This window comes from Myodes glareolus, chromosome X (genome assembly GCF_982192425.1).
Source record: "Myodes glareolus chromosome X, mMyoGla1.1, whole genome shotgun sequence".
In the NCBI taxonomy this organism is placed as follows: Eukaryota; Metazoa; Chordata; class Mammalia; order Rodentia; family Cricetidae; genus Myodes; species Myodes glareolus.
Genome location: NC_142053.1, coordinates 18,264,589 through 18,284,702, shown reverse-complemented (window position 1 = coordinate 18,284,702; position 20,114 = coordinate 18,264,589). Strand labels below are relative to the sequence as shown.

Here is a 20,114-nt window from a genome sequence, read left to right as displayed (position 1 = left end):
ATGTACTTTCCAGAAAGGTACATTTGTCAGAGAGTCTAAATCTCTGTCCTGAATGCAGACCTCTCACCTACATTCCCATAGTGCATTAAAAGCTGCTCACAGGACATCTCCATGCAGACAGATACCAAGGGTCTTGTGAAAGTTAGCAGGTCTAAATAGTAGCTGCCATCTTCTGCATCCCGTAAGCCACCCTTTTGGGTTGATATTGCCACCAAAATGTGTCTTGAAGTTACCCTAGATTTTCTATTCCCTCTGCCTCTACCCCAGTTGCCCTTGACGGAAGAACAAATAAAGGACAGGAAAGTATGAGAGAAGCGATGCCAAGGGCTTACCTCACAGGTTCCGTACTGCACCATCACCTGCGACATGAAGATCACATTCCCCAGGCTCTTAATATCATCTCCTTCCCATGCCTGAATAGGTTCCGAAAGGATCTGCAATTCCAGTTGTTTTCTCTTTCTCAGATCTTGGCACTGCCCCTGCAGATGCAAAAGCGATTCGGGTGAGACAGATGAACGTTCTCAGGCCCAAAGCAAGTTCAAAATAAGGTACGTTTTTTGCCTCCTTGCTTCTCACTGAAGCCCTTTATCGCTTGCCCTGAATTCTATGACCATCTGTGCTCCTGCCAGAGAAACAAATACACTACCTAGCTTTGAGCCCCTCAATGCTATGGGAAGAGGGGAGGGCTTCCATTTTGCCAAGGAATCAAGATCGAGTGGTAAGAAGAGGCTTATTGCTCTCTCCCCGAGAAGAGTCTGGAGAGTTAAGGAGCAGAGTCCCATCAAGTAGAGTCAGGACAACAACCAGCCCTTTGCTACCATGGGCAAATTGGGCTGTAATTACTCCATAATTTCATTTATATGGTCTATGCTCACTCTCTAGCAAGGTATCAACTTGATGATAAGAAAAATATAGAGAATTACTCTCTGAGTTTTAAAAATAGAGAATGGCAAGAAGAATTCTTTTTATGTCACAGCATTCTGAGTTTATCATGAAACACATGCACTGTCCTGACTTTGTTTAGGGAGCAACAGTGCCTTGCAAAATACTAAGCTGATTTTTAGTCCTAAAGGGATTGGGGGGAAAACAGATCCAAGGGGATTTCGCGATGACTAAATTGGAAATTCAAATCAAGAAACAGTCTGCCAATACTATGTGGGACATGAAATATATAGAGAGATATAAAACCTGTTCCAGAAGAGTAAAGCTATCTCAGAGTAATTTAGCAGTACTCATTCCAAAATGAATAATTGAAGTGTAAGCAACTGGTTCATTATGCTATTTTGTCCACATGAATGTATAATACTTTTTGGGAAAAAATCTGTTGCATCATTTAACTAAAACTTGTAGAAATAAATACATTATACAGATTTTTAAGCATATGTATTTGCAGTAAATATATGACCACTATCAAAGCGAGTTTTAAAACACGAGAAGCACATTTGCCTTTTGTTGTTAGAGGAGTGTATTTTAGTTCCCTTGGTTCAGACAGGGTCTCGTGCAACCCAGGCTGGCCTCAAACTCACTATGTCACTGAGGCTCTGACTTTGAACTGGACCCTCTGGCCTTCTGTGTTCATGCACAGAAGAATGCATAAAAGAGATCCAGGTTGCAATAGTGCCACGCTACCCATGGGCTTGAGTGAGCTGTTCTACTGCGCTGAGCCATGTAAACCTGTAGGTATTTTTTACTACTTTTGCCTGACAACAGGTGCAAATTTATCACAAGACCTTGCCTGATCTTCAGCTCTCCCTTTAAGCAGTGCCACATCAGTTATTTATCTTTCAGAAGCAAGAAAAGTGAAGTGCCGAGGAGGGCTCTGCAGTCACCTTCTAGCAAGGATCAAAAGCTAAACATTGGTCCAAATCCCACAAAAGGCTTTAGAAATGTCAAATATATCTAAATTTAACACATTGCTCAAAATAAAGGGTTTTTTTTTTTCCTTCTGAAATGGCATCAAAGGTTTTACATCAGTGGGTTCAAGGAGACAGGCTAACCTTGACTCTCAAGATGCAAGATGATAGCTACCTCGGGTAGCAATCTATATTAAGCAATTTCATTTTAGTACATTGTGTGTTTTCTTTTAGGAAAGATTCCTTTTTCATATGCAAAGAACGAATTCACATATTTTGACATAAACAGTGAAATCCAGTATTGCTGCCAATCGGAGAATGACAAGTTATACGTACCTAGGGTGAGCAATGGGGGTAAAGACAAAAAAAAAAAGGAAACCCCCCACCTACACATCAATGCTTAATGTGGCCAAGACTTTCAAATGTGATTGCTTTATACCCTCAGTCTCGTAGCCTTTCATAGGTAAGCATGATTTGCAGAGACCAAAACCAAATATAACAATCACAGAACTACTGTCCTGAGAGTTTATTGGTTCCATCCTGAGGACCTCTGCTGAAAGAAAGAACTGTTACACCCAAACCATTCTTTCAGCAACAAAGTATACAAAATGGAGAACGACAGTTGGGAGTGTCACATACCATGAGAGCTTTGAATGCTATGATTGCTTTCAGAATGTCTTGATGGTCCGGGTGAGTGTCCTAGCAAAGGAATACATTTAAAAACAGTATCAGTATATGCACATATGTATGTAACAGCGTTGATGAAAACAGAGGCCATGAGTGAAGGAGAACTAGAAGGGGGATGTGGGAGGGATTGGAGGGAGGAGGGAAGGAGGAAATGATGAAATTATATACTCAGTATAATCTCAAAAATAAAAGAAATCATTAAAAATAAATAATAAAAACAGAATTAGAGGAGGCTGGATGCTGCCCTGGATGAGGTGGGACGAGCATGTGGTCACAAAAGGACAAAAGGGCAGAAGTGTGTATGTGCGCATGTGTGTGTGCGTGTGTGTGTGTGTGCGTGCGTGCGTGCGTGTGTGTGTGTGTGTGTGTGTGTGTGATGGAATGTCTTATATCACCACTGTGGTGGTGATTGATTACATAAATCCACACCTGTGTTAAAATTCATGGAACTATGAACCAAAAGAATTTTTATTTATTCTTATATTTTAAGATTATTTTATTTTTAATTATGTGTGTATATGAGGTAGAGTATGAGAGAGAGAGAGAGAGAGAGAGAGAGAGCACGAGAGAGAGAATACGCACATGAGTGTAGGTGGTAGAGGAGGCCAGAGGCTTTGGATTCCTCTGGAGCTGACTGGAGCGACTGGCAGTAGTGAGCTGGCTGACTTGGGTGCTGGGATCTGAGCTAGGATTTACTCTTAACTGCTGAGCTATCTCTCAAGCCCCCCAAAATTTCTTAATTGCCTAATTGCTGGAAGTACTGAGATCCTAAATTCTGGTATATTTTTTAATTCTTAACTTATCATATTATACAACTGATTATTTTGCATATAACCTTTGAGTTTACTATTATCTTTTCCTTTTAATTAACAAGAAAAAATATGCATATTTGTAGTAGATAATAATATGTTTTAATGTATGCATACATATATATATACATACACATTGTAGAGCAGCAGGGTTTAGCCAAGCACAATAGACTTTTAAGATAGTTTATAATGCATCATATATTTAGTAACAGCATAATAGGTATCATTATTGAAGTAAGATTTCTCATTTCCATGACCAAGAAATAATGGACTTCACAGTTTGTGTGCTTTTATTTGGTTAGTTTGGTGATTTTGTTTTGTTCTTTTTGGATGTTGCTGTATTTTGTTTTCTAGGTTTGGGGGGCTTGGGGAGTTGTTTTTTGAAAAAGAAGTTAAAGTTGGATGGGGAGGAAAGAGGAGAGAACTTGGGGGAAGAAAAGAATGCAATCAAAACATATTTATATTTAAAAACTGTTTTAAAAATAATATTTAATAATTAATATAGTTACTTGAAGGGACATCACTAATCCTGTAGTGCACCTAATGTTGAGGAATATGGATATGCCAGGCATTCTCACCAAGGGATGGATACACTTACCCCTGAATTCAGCAGGAGAAATGAGAAGGCCAACTCTGCTCATCCATTCTTGGGTAGAAAACAGGGTAGCAGAACTAGAGCCCTGAGTCCTGCCACAGGCAGGATTGTTCACGGAAAGTCAGTGTGCATTCTTCCGTGGTAAAACTTATCCTAACAAGTGATGAGAAACCTGGATGGCACTGGCCTAGTGGTACACTCCCAGGAAGGGAGCGTAGCATCTGACAGTGGCACTTGGAAGGAAGTCAAAGCAAGTGTGACCAAATGGAGACTGGGAGGGCTAGAAGCTGGTGAGGGAGGCGGTAGGAGGAGCGCATAGGCCTGGAAGTTCCTCCTCAGCTTAGCTGTGTTCCAACGGCAGCAGTGAGAAGCGACAGTTTCTGGATTTTTGTGATAAGGAGGGAGGGCAAACTTCAAAGGGCCTGGTGAACTGGCTTAGCGTACGGAAAGGCATCCCGAGGTCAACAAGAGCCCCAGTTGAAATATCATTCTGGCAGCCTTTACCCACCATCTCCCAACTCCCTCCAACTTTTGGGCACTTCAAATGCTCTAAGAACGAGCTGTTAGCTCAGAGAGGGCACTTTTCGGTCTTTACCAACGCTGACAAGCACCACAGCATGGAACCGTTTTCTTTAAAGATAACCAACCCCTTTAAAACCTCAAACCCTTTCTCCAGACACAGGAAGAGCAACTAGGGTAAACACAGTCTTTCCCACCCACGCCTCTACGCCCCATGCACGTAAAGAACAGCTCAAGGCAATGGGCCTGCTTTGAAAAATCACAAAGGGATCTGGGTGTTTAATTTTCAATGATCAGACCTCGTTGCAATTCCTAATATTTAGAAAAGATTGTAGTTGCACTACATCCATTACCAATAACATTTAAGTTCATGAACAAAATATGAGTGGACTTTGCTGTAGATATACTGATGCCTAGTAATGCAGTAGGATTGGACCCATTTATAACGAATGCCAGAGTCAGAAAAGCAAATGTCTACAGTGTTCCTATCTGCAACAAACATATTCTTTATATTTCATTTTTTTGGTTTGTCTTTATGTTTTCTGATGTTGGTGTGCTTTTTCCTATCATGGTAATGCTAGTTAAGACACCAGAATGATAGAGATTTGTAGGTCTGATTGCCTCTGGCCCATCACCTACAACAGCAATTCTCAACTGTGGGTTGAGACTCCCTTAGGGTCACATGGCAGAGAGCCTGCATATCACATACTCATATTACTATTCACAACAGTAGCAAAATTACAGTTGTGAAGTAGCAATGCATTAATTTTGTGGTTGAAGCTGACTACAGCAGGAGGAACTGTATTAAAGGGGTGCAGCGTTAGGAGAGCTGGGAATCACTGCTCTACAGACAAGATGACAAAAAGAAACTTAAGTCAAGCAATGAGCAGAGTCTTGAGGGAAGCAACAGGGCTGAGACCTGGAAGAGATGAGTGAAGAGGGGAGTAATGATAGCTGTGCAGTAGGAAAGAAGGGGGGGCATCTTTTGTTGCATAAAGAGGAAAGTGAGGAGATCTTTGGGGAAGACGGAAGATCAGATCAAGTAGCATTGGAAACCAAGATGTTTTCTGGATTCATAACAAAGCTGGTTTGGAGGCAGAGCATGTGCTTTGTGCAGCACACAGGACACCAGTGGGCAGAGGACCTTGCTGAAGCTTCTTTTCCCTTACCTCCATATGTCGCTCCAGCTCTTGCAAGAGAGTAACATACTTCTCCAGTCGCATGAACGGCTTGCTGAGGCTTGTTGTTAAAATGAGGACGCCTGGGCTGGTTGCCCCTTGATTTTCCATGAATCGTTCTAGATCATCACTAGAGTTTGTTTTTTCAAAAAGAAAAAGAAGGTGCATACTTTCAATACTGCTGGATATCTGATGTCAAGCATTGATACTGTGTTAGTATATTTTGCACAATGAAATCGATCATTATCCATCCCTCCAGTGCCATTAGCTCTGTGCCCAGCACAGAGGGGATGGTGGTAGGCCACACTTGGGGTCCCTGATTAAGCATCTACTGGAGAGCAGGCTCTGTCCTGGCATGCTGTCACAGCAATGAGCAAAATATAAATTCCCCACCTTTAAGGAGGCTATACCCAAGTGACAAGGTGAAGAGTCTATCAGATGACGTCAATCTGAGGTTGTTTTCTTGGTCACTTCAAACATTCTACTTGTTTGCTGGTCTGATGCCAGGATTAGCCATTCAGTAAACCCTCCCTTTCAGACAACTGAACCAAAAGCTATATTCAGACAGCAGGGTGTTGGTGTGAATAACCACATAGTCATTTTGCCTAGGACTTTAATACAGTTCTGCAGTCTACCTGAACACTCCCAGAAGACAGCATATTGGTGGGAATCAAAGTATGTTTCATGAGCCGAGCCCTAAAAACTTGCATATCTCTGATGCTGCTTTCTCTGTATTTCAGTACCTTTCTAGATTGTTTTATATCAACAAAGTCTGGGACTGCAAGGTCATTTGATAGACACTTAAAAATATAGTGAACTAGGTGTGGTGGTCCTTGTAGGCCTAGCACTCAGGACATAGGAGAATCTCCATGAATTGACGTCAACCTGAGCTACAAGGTCATCCTGAGCTATATAGTGACTTCTAGGACAGACTGGGATAAAGAATGAGATTCTACATAAAAGAATGAAATGAAAGGAAGAAAAGGGAAGAGGAATAGGGATGGAGGAAAAGAGAAAGAAAAAGAAGAAAGAAAGAGGGAGAGAGGGAGGGAGGGAGAGAAAGATGGAAGGAAGAGTGAGAGATGGGTGGGGGGAGAAAATGGAAAGAAAGAAAGAAAGAAAGGAAGGAAGGAAGGAAGGAAGGAAGGAAGGAAGGAAGGAAGGAAGGAAGGAAGGAGTCTACTTCCTGAGAATTTATTTAGAAACTTTGGCTTTCTTCCTTGACCACTTAACCCCCCTGGTCACCTGTACATACCCAGATTTCCTTGGGTGTTTTTATTCCTGTCCATTCCCACTGCTACCGCCTAAGTCCAAGCCTTCATCACACCTCACATCCCACCTGGCAGAGTTCAGTAGGTCGAGTGTTTCCCTGGCTTCCTGTCTCGCCCCACTCACCATCCTGCAAGAGGGTACTTCAGCATCAAAGCTTTCCCACTCCAGAACGTCCAAGTGCCTACAACGTAGTCTTCACTTTTGAGACAGCTGCTGACCTCGCCAACCTTCCTTGTCACCCCAAACAAGAATTCACTACTAAAAAGTGGCCAAATTCTTTCTCTTGAACATAATTTGTATAGTGGTCCCCAACTACAGTGTTACTACAGCTTGTGAAATGTGTTCAGATAAGCTCACCATCAGCAATTGAGTGCAAATGGGGTTGGAAATGGTACTCTCTATTAAAAATGAACTCTCTGTCCTCAGGTTTCTGAATGCAGGTGAGGATGCAGTTTCAGCAGCCACAATAGCAGCCCTGGCCATGCAGTACCATTTGTGTGTCAGGAGCAAGAGTCTGGGAGTGGCTGCCTTGGGGGCAGCTAGGTCACAACTGAACGATCCCATCAAATCATCAGTGTTATCCAGCCATGCTCTACAGGCAGCTGAGGGAAAGTACTGTACAGAACGTGAGCCCTGAGTAACTCATCCGTAAAACATAAAAACAGGAGCTGGAGAAAGACTTGGCAATTAATGATGTATACCACTGCTCTTGCAGAGGACCAGAGTTCTGTCCCTAGTACCCATATCAGACAGCTCAACTGCCCATAATTTCAGCTTCGAGGGATTTGACACTCTCTCTTGGACCTTATGGGCACCTTCACTTTCATGCGCACATCCCACACATAGAAACACACATATACACATGATTAAAAGTAAAAGAAATCTTTCAAAAAAACAAACAAACAAACAAACAAACAAAAAAAACCAGATAGCCGGGCAGTGGTGGCGCACACTTTTAAGCCCAGCACGCAGGAAGCAGAGGAGGGCGGATCTTTGTGAGTTCAAGACCAGCCTGGTCTACAAGAGCTAGTTCCAAGACAGGCACCAAAGCTACACCTGTCTCGAAAAACCAAACAGCAACAAAAACAAAGCAAAATAAAAACCTAATAAAACTGCTCAGATAAAGCTAACAGGATTTGTAAAGCTACTATTTTATATTAAGGACTTCGGTATAGGTGTTTCTCCCATTTTACAGTTGAGAAACCTGAGGCCCAGGAAGGCCAGCAGCTAGTAAGTGCTATGGTGAACTTAATACGCAGGTCTGAAGCCAAACTTTGGGTTTGTCCACACCACGACCCCGCCTCTCTACAGAAAGGGATTTGGTCATCTTCAGCCAGAAGATGAATTATTACCACCTTTTCAAGACACACACCTGGCTAGAATCATACCTTTCAAATTTCCTAATACCCATGATTTGCAGCTTAATAGATAATCAACTGATATTTAATTTTCAACCAAGAGATTAAAGCGATAAAAGTTATCACTTACAAAATATAATTAAGAAAGTACATTTGAGTGGATATGTAATCTGAAGAAAATAGCTTTCCTAATTTCTTTTCAGTTTGGTAAATAAGCTTTGTGTTTTCTTTCTCTGACTAAATGACTGCCAATCTTCCATATTCTGCTCTAATTGCAGTGAGAACTGCAGCAATTAATAGCACAGGCTCATGGACACTGTGCCAGTACTCTCCATGAAGCATTCTAATTCCTAGGCTTGGTAAATATTATAAAGCAATTTAACTTTTTCCCAAAATAACATGAGACACTGTCTTGGACTAAATCAGATTATTGGTGAGAAAAGAAAATGTCACTAATGAAATGAACCAAATTATTTTATAGAAATACCGCCTGTCGTGATAAATTAATTCTAAAAGACACACTTTACTTAGACAAATAAACTTAATATGCGCATCAATATTATATGTATTATATATAAATAAAATTTACAAATGTATAATCATTATACTTAAATCCCCAAAACCCACAGAAGAAAGAAGAGCTAACTCTGAAAACTGTCTTCTGATCTCTATACCTGGGCTGTTGTGTATCGCACACACACACACACACATACACACACACGCACACACACACACGGACATGCACACATACACGCATGCACACACACATGCAATTGAAATGTCAAAAACCTTTTCTGTGCAATCTCTACACAGACTTTGAACACAACACTAACATAGCGCTGCATCAATGATTCCTCCTCCCCATTCTCAAGAGACTTTCTTTGGAACTGTGGTACCCTGGCATGAAGAAGTCACAGGGGCCCTGCTTACTCTCGGTTGAATGCTTGCTATTTTCCCTTCTCCATTTTCCAGTCCCTAGTTTTATGCTTCTGTTTGTTTAGAAATAGAGTCTCTCATAGCCCATGTTAGCCTTCAATTCCTGATTCCCCTAACATTACTTCCCAAATATTGGGATTACAGGAACACACACCACCACCATACCCAAATTGTCTGCTATTTTGCCCCCACCGTTTTTTGTGTGCGGCTGGCTAGTTAGTCCTGACTCCTCAAAGACACAAAGAAAACACGGCGTAGGTTTAGAGTTGTTTCCTGTCTTCCGTGTCCACAGAGCAAATGGCTAGTTCTTTGGGGGTTTTCTCAACATCATCATTGCTAGCAACATGGTAAAGAGAGGGCATGGAAAACTAACGAGGAGAAAAGTACACGGGGTGTCTGTGGTAGCCACGGCAACGACAATGGAGATGCGCTCCAGAGCTGTGTGAGCGCACACACTTCCTCTCTCGGCTCTCTCTTTTAACCCTCTCCCTCGTGGAGAGGACGGACAGGTGCTATATACAAAAGTATGGGGAAGAAGTGGGTATTTCTGTAAGGGAGCAGTTATTCCCAAGAAGAGCCAGAAAGGTACCTTAGCAAGTCAGCAGGGGAGAGAGAGGGGAAATCCCAGAAGACCTCACCCAGTGGATCACAGAAAACAGAGGCAGCCGTTCAAATATATGTAAATATGGGGGCCTCGCAAAGCCAGTGTCTGATTATGTATTCAAACTCAGGCAACACTCCGCCACATTTGAAACAGGGCATCTGTATGTAATTATCCAATTTGAAGGCTGAATGCGTTCTTGTGGTCAACAATTGCATGTGAGCATTTCTGGTTAGATATTGCCACCTACAGACCTAAAGGGAGAAGTTCACCTGAGCGTGACAACTTGACAAGGCAAAGAGAAATATATTAATGTCCATATTTCAGAAGCCCTTATAAGAGTAAGACTTTAATCGGAAGTTTCTGTAAATTTCGTTCAACTATGCCTTGTATCTCATGTTGAGTTATCAATAAATGCATGCAAAATTGCAGAGATTGTATTCAAAGCACAAATATAATCTCATCCCATACATGTAAATAAGTCAGAAGACAGACATTTAGCGCCTCGAAGACCCTAGTGAGTCTTCTATCAATTTAAGATGTGTCATGAAAATCCCACAAAGTATCACTAATAAAAATCAAATCAACAGGGTCTTGCAGTTCTTAAAGTCATAGAGAATCTTTAAAATAATCATGCAAGCATTTGAAATCATAATGATTAAAGGGATTTCTAACGTTCCTTATAGGATTCCCTCATTAAGAAATGTAGATGTATAAAGCAGATATGGTATCAGGTCCTTCGTGCTATGTGCTGGGCACTTTGTGTGCACTGTTTCATTTCATCATGAAGAAAGACAACTGATATTTACATGTTAGGTGAATCCTGTCCTGCAATGCAGTTTCTAATTGGAACAAGATAAAAGTGGTTAAAAAAAAATTAGGACCAGATAAGGCAAAGGCACATATAGACTTAAAAGGTGAATGGTGGGACTGAAGAGATAGTTCGGTGGTTGAGATTGGAATCGTGAGTACCATAGTTCAGATCTCAGCATCCAGGTAACAAGCTGGGTGTCCAGAAAATGCCTGTAACTGAGTTCTGAGTGCTACAACATCCTTGTCCGGATTTCATGTTGTGCAGGTGTTCTCCCTTCTCCTCCCCCTTCTCTTTAACATATGCAAATGCATACATAAATACATACATAGTCAGGAAACCAAGAAAGTTCTACTTTCAGGATGGTGGCAGGAGATGTTCATTGTACTTGCTCACTCTCCAGCATACAGAAAGAGGGAAAGATCAAAGCCCAGAGGCCAAAGGTAGATGGGAAAATTTAAGGTAAGAAAAGCTGGCTAGAAACAAGCCAAGCTAAGACTGGAAATTCACAAGAAAGAGTAAGCCTCCATGTGATTTATTTGGGAGTTGAATGGCAGGCCCCCCAAAGAGTAAACATCCAAAGAGTAAAAGATTTAAAAGACAAAAAGCAGCAAGAGACAGACAACACACCATGGACTTTGGAATCTGGATAATATTAAAAGCTGATTTTACAGCAGAGTCACAGGGGCCAGAGGGCAGTGCCCTGACAGACTCAAAATACTGAAAGAAAGAAAATTGCCAAGCCAAACTTCCACAACCACCCAAACTACCATTGAAAACTGAAGTGTTTTCACACACAAACTGAGCGACTCCCTCTCTAGGAAAGCCATCTTCTGAGAAATATTAAGCAAGGATATTCAGGCTGAAAGCAAATAAATCTGGATATAAGTTTATATTTCCATGTAAAAGTGAAGAGCAGCGGTAACCTCCATCACCTACGGAAGACAGAATAAATGTACGCATTCTGATGTTGTTGCTCCCCTAACTGAAATGAAGTCAACTGCACATAAAAAATAAAAACCGCATAAGAAACACATCTTCATTAAACCTATAAGAAATGCTAAAGGAGATTCTTCAAGCTGAGAAAAAACTTTAGTAAGTACTGAGCACAGGGAAACAAAAAGAAAACTCATTAGTGAAAGTGAGGTACCCCATCACTCCAATAGCGTCAAAGCAGAGGATCAGGAATTCAAGGGTATTCCTTACCACATGGTGACTCCCAGACTTCCAGGTCATTCTGAGCTCCATGAAACCTTATCTCAGAACAACACACACACACACACACACACACACACACACACCTGGGCTAGTAAGATGGCTTGGTGAGTAAGGGTACTTGACATAAGGCCTGATGGGCCTGATGGTTCAAGTTTGAGCCCTGGAACCTATATCATGAAGGAGAGACTCTAGCAAGTTGTCCTCTGACCTCCATACACTCTGTGGCACATGTGTCCCCTGCCTTCCCATTCACTCCCGCCATGGAAATTCATGTGATTTTTTTTAAAAAAAAATGTGGAATGACAGGACCATTGCGTTCATGAGTTAACAGCACTTGTGGTTGCCTGAACAAGACCTGCACAGGATGGAGTCAGTCAGTACCCCAGCATGGGGGAGGAGTTCATAAGACTCCACCCCAGTTGAGAAGCTACCAACAGTTAATGGCTTCTGGAGGAGAAACAGTTATATTTCTTCAAGGAAGTAGCCACTGGGGTGTTGGTTATGGTCCAGTAAAGAGCTCTATATCCTTGTGCATGCACGTGATCCCCAATTAAACTCACTGGGTTATGAGAAACAAAAGACATGGAGGTGGGGCTAAGAGGTGTTCCAGAGGGAATGAAAGAGGAACAGGAAAGAATGGGGTATGGGATGATCAAAATACATTGTACAGTTTGGCATTATTGTGCACACCTTTAATGCCAGCACTTGCGAGGCAGAGGCAGGCAGATCTCTGTGAGTTTAATGCCACCCTGGTCTACATAGCACATTCTAAGCCAGCTACACAATGAGACCTTGTCTCAAAAAATAACTTGTATATGTGTACAAAATCATCAAAGAGTGAATAAAATACTGTTTAAAGTTTAAAAAATTGAGATGAAAATTAGCAAAAAAAAAATAAGGCAAGGGTGTTGGAGAGGTGGTTCAGTCAGTCAAGCCCAAGGACCTGAATTTGGATCCCTAGCATCCATGAGTTGCAGACATCTGCCATCCCAGGGCTTAGAGGGCAGAGACAAGAGGATACTGGGAGCTGCTGGCCAGCTAGGCTAGCTGTATAGCCGTGGGTGTAGGGAGCTGAGAAAAGCAAGGGAATGTCTTTTGTTTGACATGGGCATGACTGTGTCAAGTACCCCAAAGCCTCAGACCAGGGCAGTGGCAAAGCCTTCTGCTGGGGTGAAGCTCAGAGGAGTGGAAAGTTTGTATATGGTCTGAGTGGGAAGGCTGGTAGTGTGTGCAAGTGTGAGTGTTTATGAATGACTGATCAGTATGTGTGTCAAACTAGCAACTGCATCTTCCTCCTTCTGATGACTGCATCAGAGACTGCTTCCCTACAAAGATCTTCTACCGAGACTAGTAAACTCCTCCCCACCCCCACATGCCCCTCCACCACTACCCTGAGCTTTACTTAATAAATACGCTGAGGTTCTGGGTTGCTGCATAGTTGGTGCCACTATATCAGAGTGGCACAGGTGGCAGAAGGTCCACCTTGATGTGGGAGTCCCCTCTGTGTGCTGTGATTAGCATTAATGAATAAAGAAACTGCCTGGCCTGTTGATAGGACAGAACTTAGGTATGTGGGCAAGACAGAACTGAATGCTGGGAGAAAGAAGGGTGGAGTCAGAGAGACACCATGGAGCCGCCAGAGACAGACATGCCGAATCATTCTTGGTAAGCCAGTGCCACATGGTGATCTACAGATTAATAGAAGTGGGTTAAATTAATGTGTAAGAGTTAGCCAATAAGAAGTTAGAGCTAATGGGTCAATCAGTAATTTAACTAACACAGTTTCTGTGTGGTTATTTCGGGGCTAAGCTAGCCGGGTGGCTGAGATGAACCAGCAGGCCTTCCTCCAACACCACCTGACCACAGTTTATCTGCACATGTGTCTGTCCTTTCTTCATTCCCTTGTTACCTGAATCAGGTCAATCCCTGAAGCCATATCGATCTCAGCAAATGGTTGAATTCCAGATTTAGCACTGACTTTTGAGCTTTGTGTGCATACACATCACACACACACACACACACAGAGAGAGAGAGAGAGAGAGAGAGAGAGAGAGAGAGAGAGAGAGAACAAGGACAGGTTGTGTTCCAGCCTCTTAACTCCTTATCTGGTGGCACGATTTTTCCTTGCCATACTCCTGCCGTGGTGTTATGAACCTCCCTGACTTCCTCACCAAAGCCAAGAAAATTTCAGTGCCATGGTCATGAGCCATCCAGAACCATGAGCCTTATAAAGTTGGCCAGATTCAGTATTTTGTTATGGAAAAGAAAACATGCAATTATACCTCCCAATTCCTTTTTACTAAAGTACTCAACAGTTCTTCTCAGATACAACTTTCTTGCTGCACATAGCTAAACAGAGCTAATTTTTGTTTGATCACAGATAAGTCCCTCAACTCACATCCACTCAGCTCCTCCTATAATTCTCTCTCTCATCAACACAGCCGTCACAATATTAAAATCCCAAGCCATGTGACCCAGTCCACAGACCCGGCTGAGTCCAACCTGTGAGTCATCCCATTTCAAGTGCCAAAACATGTGGCCACAGAAGCCTCTAAAATTATTCCTTCTCCTCAAGGAGACTATCCAAAAGAATTTAGCGGAAACTGGGTTCTGGATGTGTTTTTGAAAGATAGAGAAAGGGGGGCCCATTTAACACAATGATAGAAGGTTTGACAAAACTGTCACCTATGGTAATACAGAAAATGGTGAATGAATTGATGGATCTAATGATTTTCAGGCAAACCACATAAGCTGTCAACTGGTTTCTCATTACTATATAACCTTCAAACAAAAAGGTGCTAAAAAGAATTTTCCTCTCATTTTTTGGAAGAATTTTGAGGTGTTCTAAAGGAGGCAGGACTCTCTGGAATGAACATTCTTGGTCTCTCTAGAAATTAAATGACTATTTACAATTTTAAAAATTTATTTATTTTATGTGTATGGGTATCTTGCCTGCAGATATGTCTGTGTATTGCATGTATGACTGGTACCCATGGAGGCCAAAGAAAGTATGGGATTCCGCTGGGACTGGAGTTACAGATGGTTGTGAGTTACTATGTGGGTGCTAGGAAACAAGCCTCGGTCCTCTACAAGAGCAGCCAGTACTCTTGAATCCTGAGCCATCCCTTCAGCTCCCAAATTAAAAGAGTCTTAAATTAGAAAATGGCTTCAGTGCAAAAACAAACAAACAAACACACACACACACACACACACACACACAAAACAATCAAGAGTTGGCTGTAAGACAAGTAGTATGCCTCTGTCCTTATGTACAGCTTATGTACGGCTGATAGCTCTGGGGAAGAGCATGGCCCGTGGTGGGTTGACGGTACTGCAGTGGAAGTGAAGAATGTGGGCATCCCAGTTGGGCCATTTGTTTTTAAAAAGGAGAATATGAAGTTGTGGTGGGGGTGAAAGGCAGATCTGGGAGTAGTTAATGAAAAAAGGAACGGAGAGTGAATGTGACCAAAATACACTGTATGCTTATATGAAGTCCTTAAAGAATTAATAAAACTAGCATATGGACCAATGTATGTATGCATACAGAATTGTGTTTATTATTTTTTGACAATTTTCTACATGCATATAATATTTAGTGATCATATCCAACCGCTTTACCTTTTCTTACTCTCTTCATGCTTCCACTGATCCCTGCCTTCTTCCCCAGCTAGTTTTCCTCCTGCCTTCCTACCTTCTATGTGTGATGCACTGGGTTTGTTGAGAATCACTTGCATGGGTAGAGGTCATTTACTGGAGTATGAGCAACTTGCCAATGGCTACACTAATGAAGAAAAGAACTCTCCCCCCCCCCTTGGTTATTATTAACATGTTATTTAACAGTTTGGCAGGGATCCACAAATAGAAAAGGGCTTGGTATAAAAAAAAGTTTTGGTTAGAGTTTTTAATTTTATGGAATAAATTTCCATTAAGACATACAATCCACAAAATTTTTAAGAAGTCTTTGCTGGTCTAAGCACTTGCGACTCAGACTAAGTGAACCAAAGCTCTCACAAAATGAAGATGCTGTACTTCCAAACAATTATGGCAGAAATCAGACTGCAAAAAATGACTCACTGGCAAACATAGACTAAGTTTCACAGGAAAAGTGATTCAAAGAGTAAAATTAAAAGAGCAAGGACAGAGCCCAGAGCGCCATTGAGAACTGACATCAGAAAGTAGTACTAAGCCTGAATGAAATGACTACTGGAGACAGCTAGCAGCCCTATGGAGAACTGCTACAGAACAACAATGGCCATATAATTCCCAGCTCCTCCTTCCCATGTCACTTAGTTGTTGCTTGGATGGTATTTTATAATTATTTGTTAAGTTTATTTTAAGTGACACATAAAAAGGATAAAAATGCACACACCAAACAAAAATAAATACATAAATAAATAAAAATCTTAATTGTGGCCCAAACCAATTGTGCAAAAGGATCACAAAATTTGGAACCTGTATTGGCTTCAGAGTGAGCCAGTTTGAACAATTTAGTGAGATACTCTCTCAAAATAAAAAGCAAAAAAGAGGTCTGGGAATATAGGTTAGTAGTACAATGTTTGTGAATCATGCTTGAGGTTCTAGATTCAGTCTTCAGTACCAAAAATGAGAAAAAATAACTATATAAATTCAAAATGCTGTAATATCAAAATCATGCTAGATAACACACCCATTTCTCTACCACATAGATGAAAAAACAAAATTTGAGAATTAATACATTAATTTATTGCTAGATAGGCAATAGAAAAACTATAAAATAAGGCATTAAAATTCAAATTGTGTGGAAGAATGAAATACACATATGCACCTTTTGTCAGTATATTTTCTGATTCTTTGGTGTTTCTATTTTCATGTTTATGATCATGTTGATTGTTATCATTTCAAAATATGTTCTCCTCAAAATAGGTTTTTGTAACATTCAATGTAACCACAAAAATTCTCTATAGTAGACAAACAAAAACTAAGAAAGGAATCAAAACATACCAATAGAGTAAGTTACTTAACCACAAAGGAAGAGTATAAAACAGCAAGGCAAGAGGAAACTACAATTGAACTTGAAAACAAGTTACAAAGGACTGCAGTACAACCCTACTATTGACAATTACCTGCATGCAAATAGAATGGAATGGATTACCAAAAGGAAGACCCAGCTATGTTATGTAGAAGAAACTCCATGACATAAACTTAAAAGTGAAGGTGGCTAGATGTTGTGGCTTGTATCTATAATCCCAACACTTAGTAAAAGAAACTGGGAAGGTTGTTGTGAGTCTGAAATCAGCCTTAAGTATAGAGTCCAATTCTGCCACAAAGATGTTCCATACAAATTGAGTCCAGAAGAAAACAGGAATATTCACACCTCCATTACATATAATGTAATGTAGACTTTAAATCTGAATCAGTAAGAAGACACAAAATAATGACAAAGGGATCAATTAAGTAAAACAATTCCAAGTCCTCAATATATAAAACATATGCAAGTAAATATGTAAAGCAAATATCAGGAAACCTGAAGAGAAAAACTCCAGCACAATAGCAGCTGGAGACTTTTGTGCCCCTCCTATAGGAGCAGTAGACATATGCAACAAAAGAACATTGGAATTAAATTGCATGCTAGACCAAATGGACATCATAGACATGTACAAAACATCCCAGGCAACAGCTGCAGAATATGTTCTCCTCAGCAGCATACAGAATATTCTCTGAGATTCATCAAACAGCAGGCTACCAAACAAACTAAACACTATTCATTAAAACTAAAAGTCTGCAACAAGCAAAACTTTGGAAACTACACAAATACATGTCAATTAGACAACTTATTTGTGATCAAGGAAAGACTAAAAGAAGATATTGAAAACTTTTTTGAAACAAATAAAAATGGAGACACAGCATGCCAAAAATTCTGATACAGAGAAAAAACACTCTAAAAAACAATTTTCATTTCTTTGTTGAGACAGCTGACATCATAGAAATACACAAAGGTCTTTGAAAATTATTATTATACAGTATCAAGCTATACAGAAGAAAGGGGCAAGTTTTCAAGCATATACCTTATCAAGACTAAAACATGAAGAAATAGAACAACTGAACAGACCAATAAAGTAATGACATTGAATTAGACATAAATCTTCCATCCAAGAAAAACGTAGGACCAACTGGTTTCACTAATAAATTCTGCTTTTGCAAGGAGAAAAAATGTCGGCCCTTTCTAAATTATTCCAAAACATAAATGAGGTGGAAATTATTCAAAGTAGATTTTACAAGGCCAGCATCACTCTTATAAAACTACACCAGTATCCATGAATAACAAAGATGTAAAAACCCTCAACAGAATCCTAGAAACTTGACCCAACAGCACATTCAAAAGATTATTCACCATGATTAAGTGAAATTTGTCCTAGGGGTACAGGTAGGGCTCAGTATTCACCAATTAATAAACATAGTATAGCCCATCAGTACAATGAAGGGCAAAAACCATGTGATTGCCTCATTAAAGGCAGAAGAAAGCATTGAATAGATTCAACTTGCAGTCATAATACAACTACTGGAACAAATTAGCTATAGATGCAAAGTAGCTCAACATAAAAAGGCTATATGTCTAACCAAACAACTAACATTATACTGACTAGGGAAACACTGGCTGGATTCTTATTTCTCTAAGTTCTGAAACAAAACAAAGATGCTCGCTTACACCACTTTTATTCAACGTTAGTACAAGAAGTCCTAGCCAAAGTAATCAGGAAGAACACAGAAAAGAAGCTCATCCAAACTAGAAAAGAGGGAAGCAGATTGTCAGTGTTTGCAAATGGCATGATAGGGCACAAAAAACCTCAAGACTCCAACAAAAAATACTAGAACTAATAAACAAATTTAGTGAAGTTGCAAGACAGAAAATAAAATAGCATTGCTGGGAACCAATGCTGAATTATCTGAAATAAAAACCAAGAAAGTAATCTCAACGATAGCTGTTATTGATAAATGAATTATCTAGGAATAAATTCATAGGTGAAAGATACCTATCATGAAACACTGTTGAAAGAAAATGAAGACAACACAAGGAACAGGAAGTCATTATTTATTATTAAAATGCATAGGGCTGATGAGATGTCTCAGTGGATAAAGGTTTTTGCTGTTCAGACTTGACAGCCTGAGTTTGATCCTAAGACCCCAGGGTAGAAAGAGAGAACCAACTTCCAAAAGTTGCCCTCTAACTGCCACATGTGCAGAATGGTATAGGTGTTCCTTTACTTATATTTACATAACATACATACACAATAATAATAATAACTACTCTAATTATTTATTTAGCTATTATTAATTACTTACTAATAAGTAAATAAGTAAAGTACACAAACTATGCAAAGAAATTCAGATACATTACAATCTTATCAGAATCCCAGTGATATTCTTTATAGAATTAGAAAAATAATCTAAAATCTGGATAGAACAGCAACAAAAAGGAAAAGCCACAGCAGTCTTGAGAAAAAAAAACATGTGACATTATACTATTTGATTACAAAACATACTACAATGTTGTCATGCGTAAACAATGTAGATTGGCCATTAATACAAACCCAAACACATAGACCAATGGAAAAATATAGAGAGCCTAGAGCAAAACTATGTATCTACAGAGAACTTGCTTTTGACAAGAGTACTAAGAACACACCACAGTAAAAAGCCAGTCTTAATAAATGATGCTGGGAGAGCTGAGCATTCACATGCAGTAGAATGAAACTAGACTCTTAGTTACAAAGATCAACTCACAATTGATCCCAAACTTAAATGTAACACTGAAGCTGTGAGTCTACTAGAAAAACACAGAGGGGTGGGATAAAGTACACAAATAGTAAAAAGAAGTAGGGGCAGGTGAGACCGCTCAGCTAGTAGTGACACTTGTGACCAATCCTAGTAACCTGAGTTTGATGGTACAAGGAGAGTCCTCTCACCTTCACACATGTTGTACTACCCATGTACCCATGCATGAAATAAATAAATGCAAACTTTAAAAGTAGCAAAAGGAGAACTAGGCATATATCAAATATTCCACAAAATAAAAGATTGAGCAATATGAATAGGGAGTAATCCATAGAATGGAGAAAATATTTCCAAAATATATATCTGACAAAAGATTAATATCTAGAATAAAAAAGTTCAAAAAGTCAGTAGCAAAATATTACTTGATTTAAAAATTGAAATATACATTTATCAAAAAAATCACACAAAAGGCAAACAAGTATAAAAAATATACTAAACATCATCAGTCATCAGGGAAAGGGAAAT

General features: G+C 40.1%; 1 protein-coding gene across 9 annotated transcripts in view; it reads right to left on the bottom strand.

The window, feature by feature from the left end:
* The window catches only part of Arhgef6 (Rac/Cdc42 guanine nucleotide exchange factor 6), a 120,016-nt gene that overhangs the window by 19,127 nt on the left and 80,775 nt on the right, over window positions 1-20,114 (bottom strand). For all 9 annotated transcript variants that reach the window (XM_048457518.3, XM_048457519.3, XM_048457515.3 and 6 more), the window contains 3 exons: window positions 5,633-5,771; window positions 2,493-2,552; window positions 333-479 (listed from right to left, as the gene is read on the bottom strand). In XM_048457518.3, coding sequence (XP_048313475.1) covers window positions 333-479; window positions 2,493-2,552; window positions 5,633-5,771 — 346 coding nt within the window. The remainder of the gene's footprint in view (window positions 1-332; window positions 480-2,492; window positions 2,553-5,632; window positions 5,772-20,114) is intronic.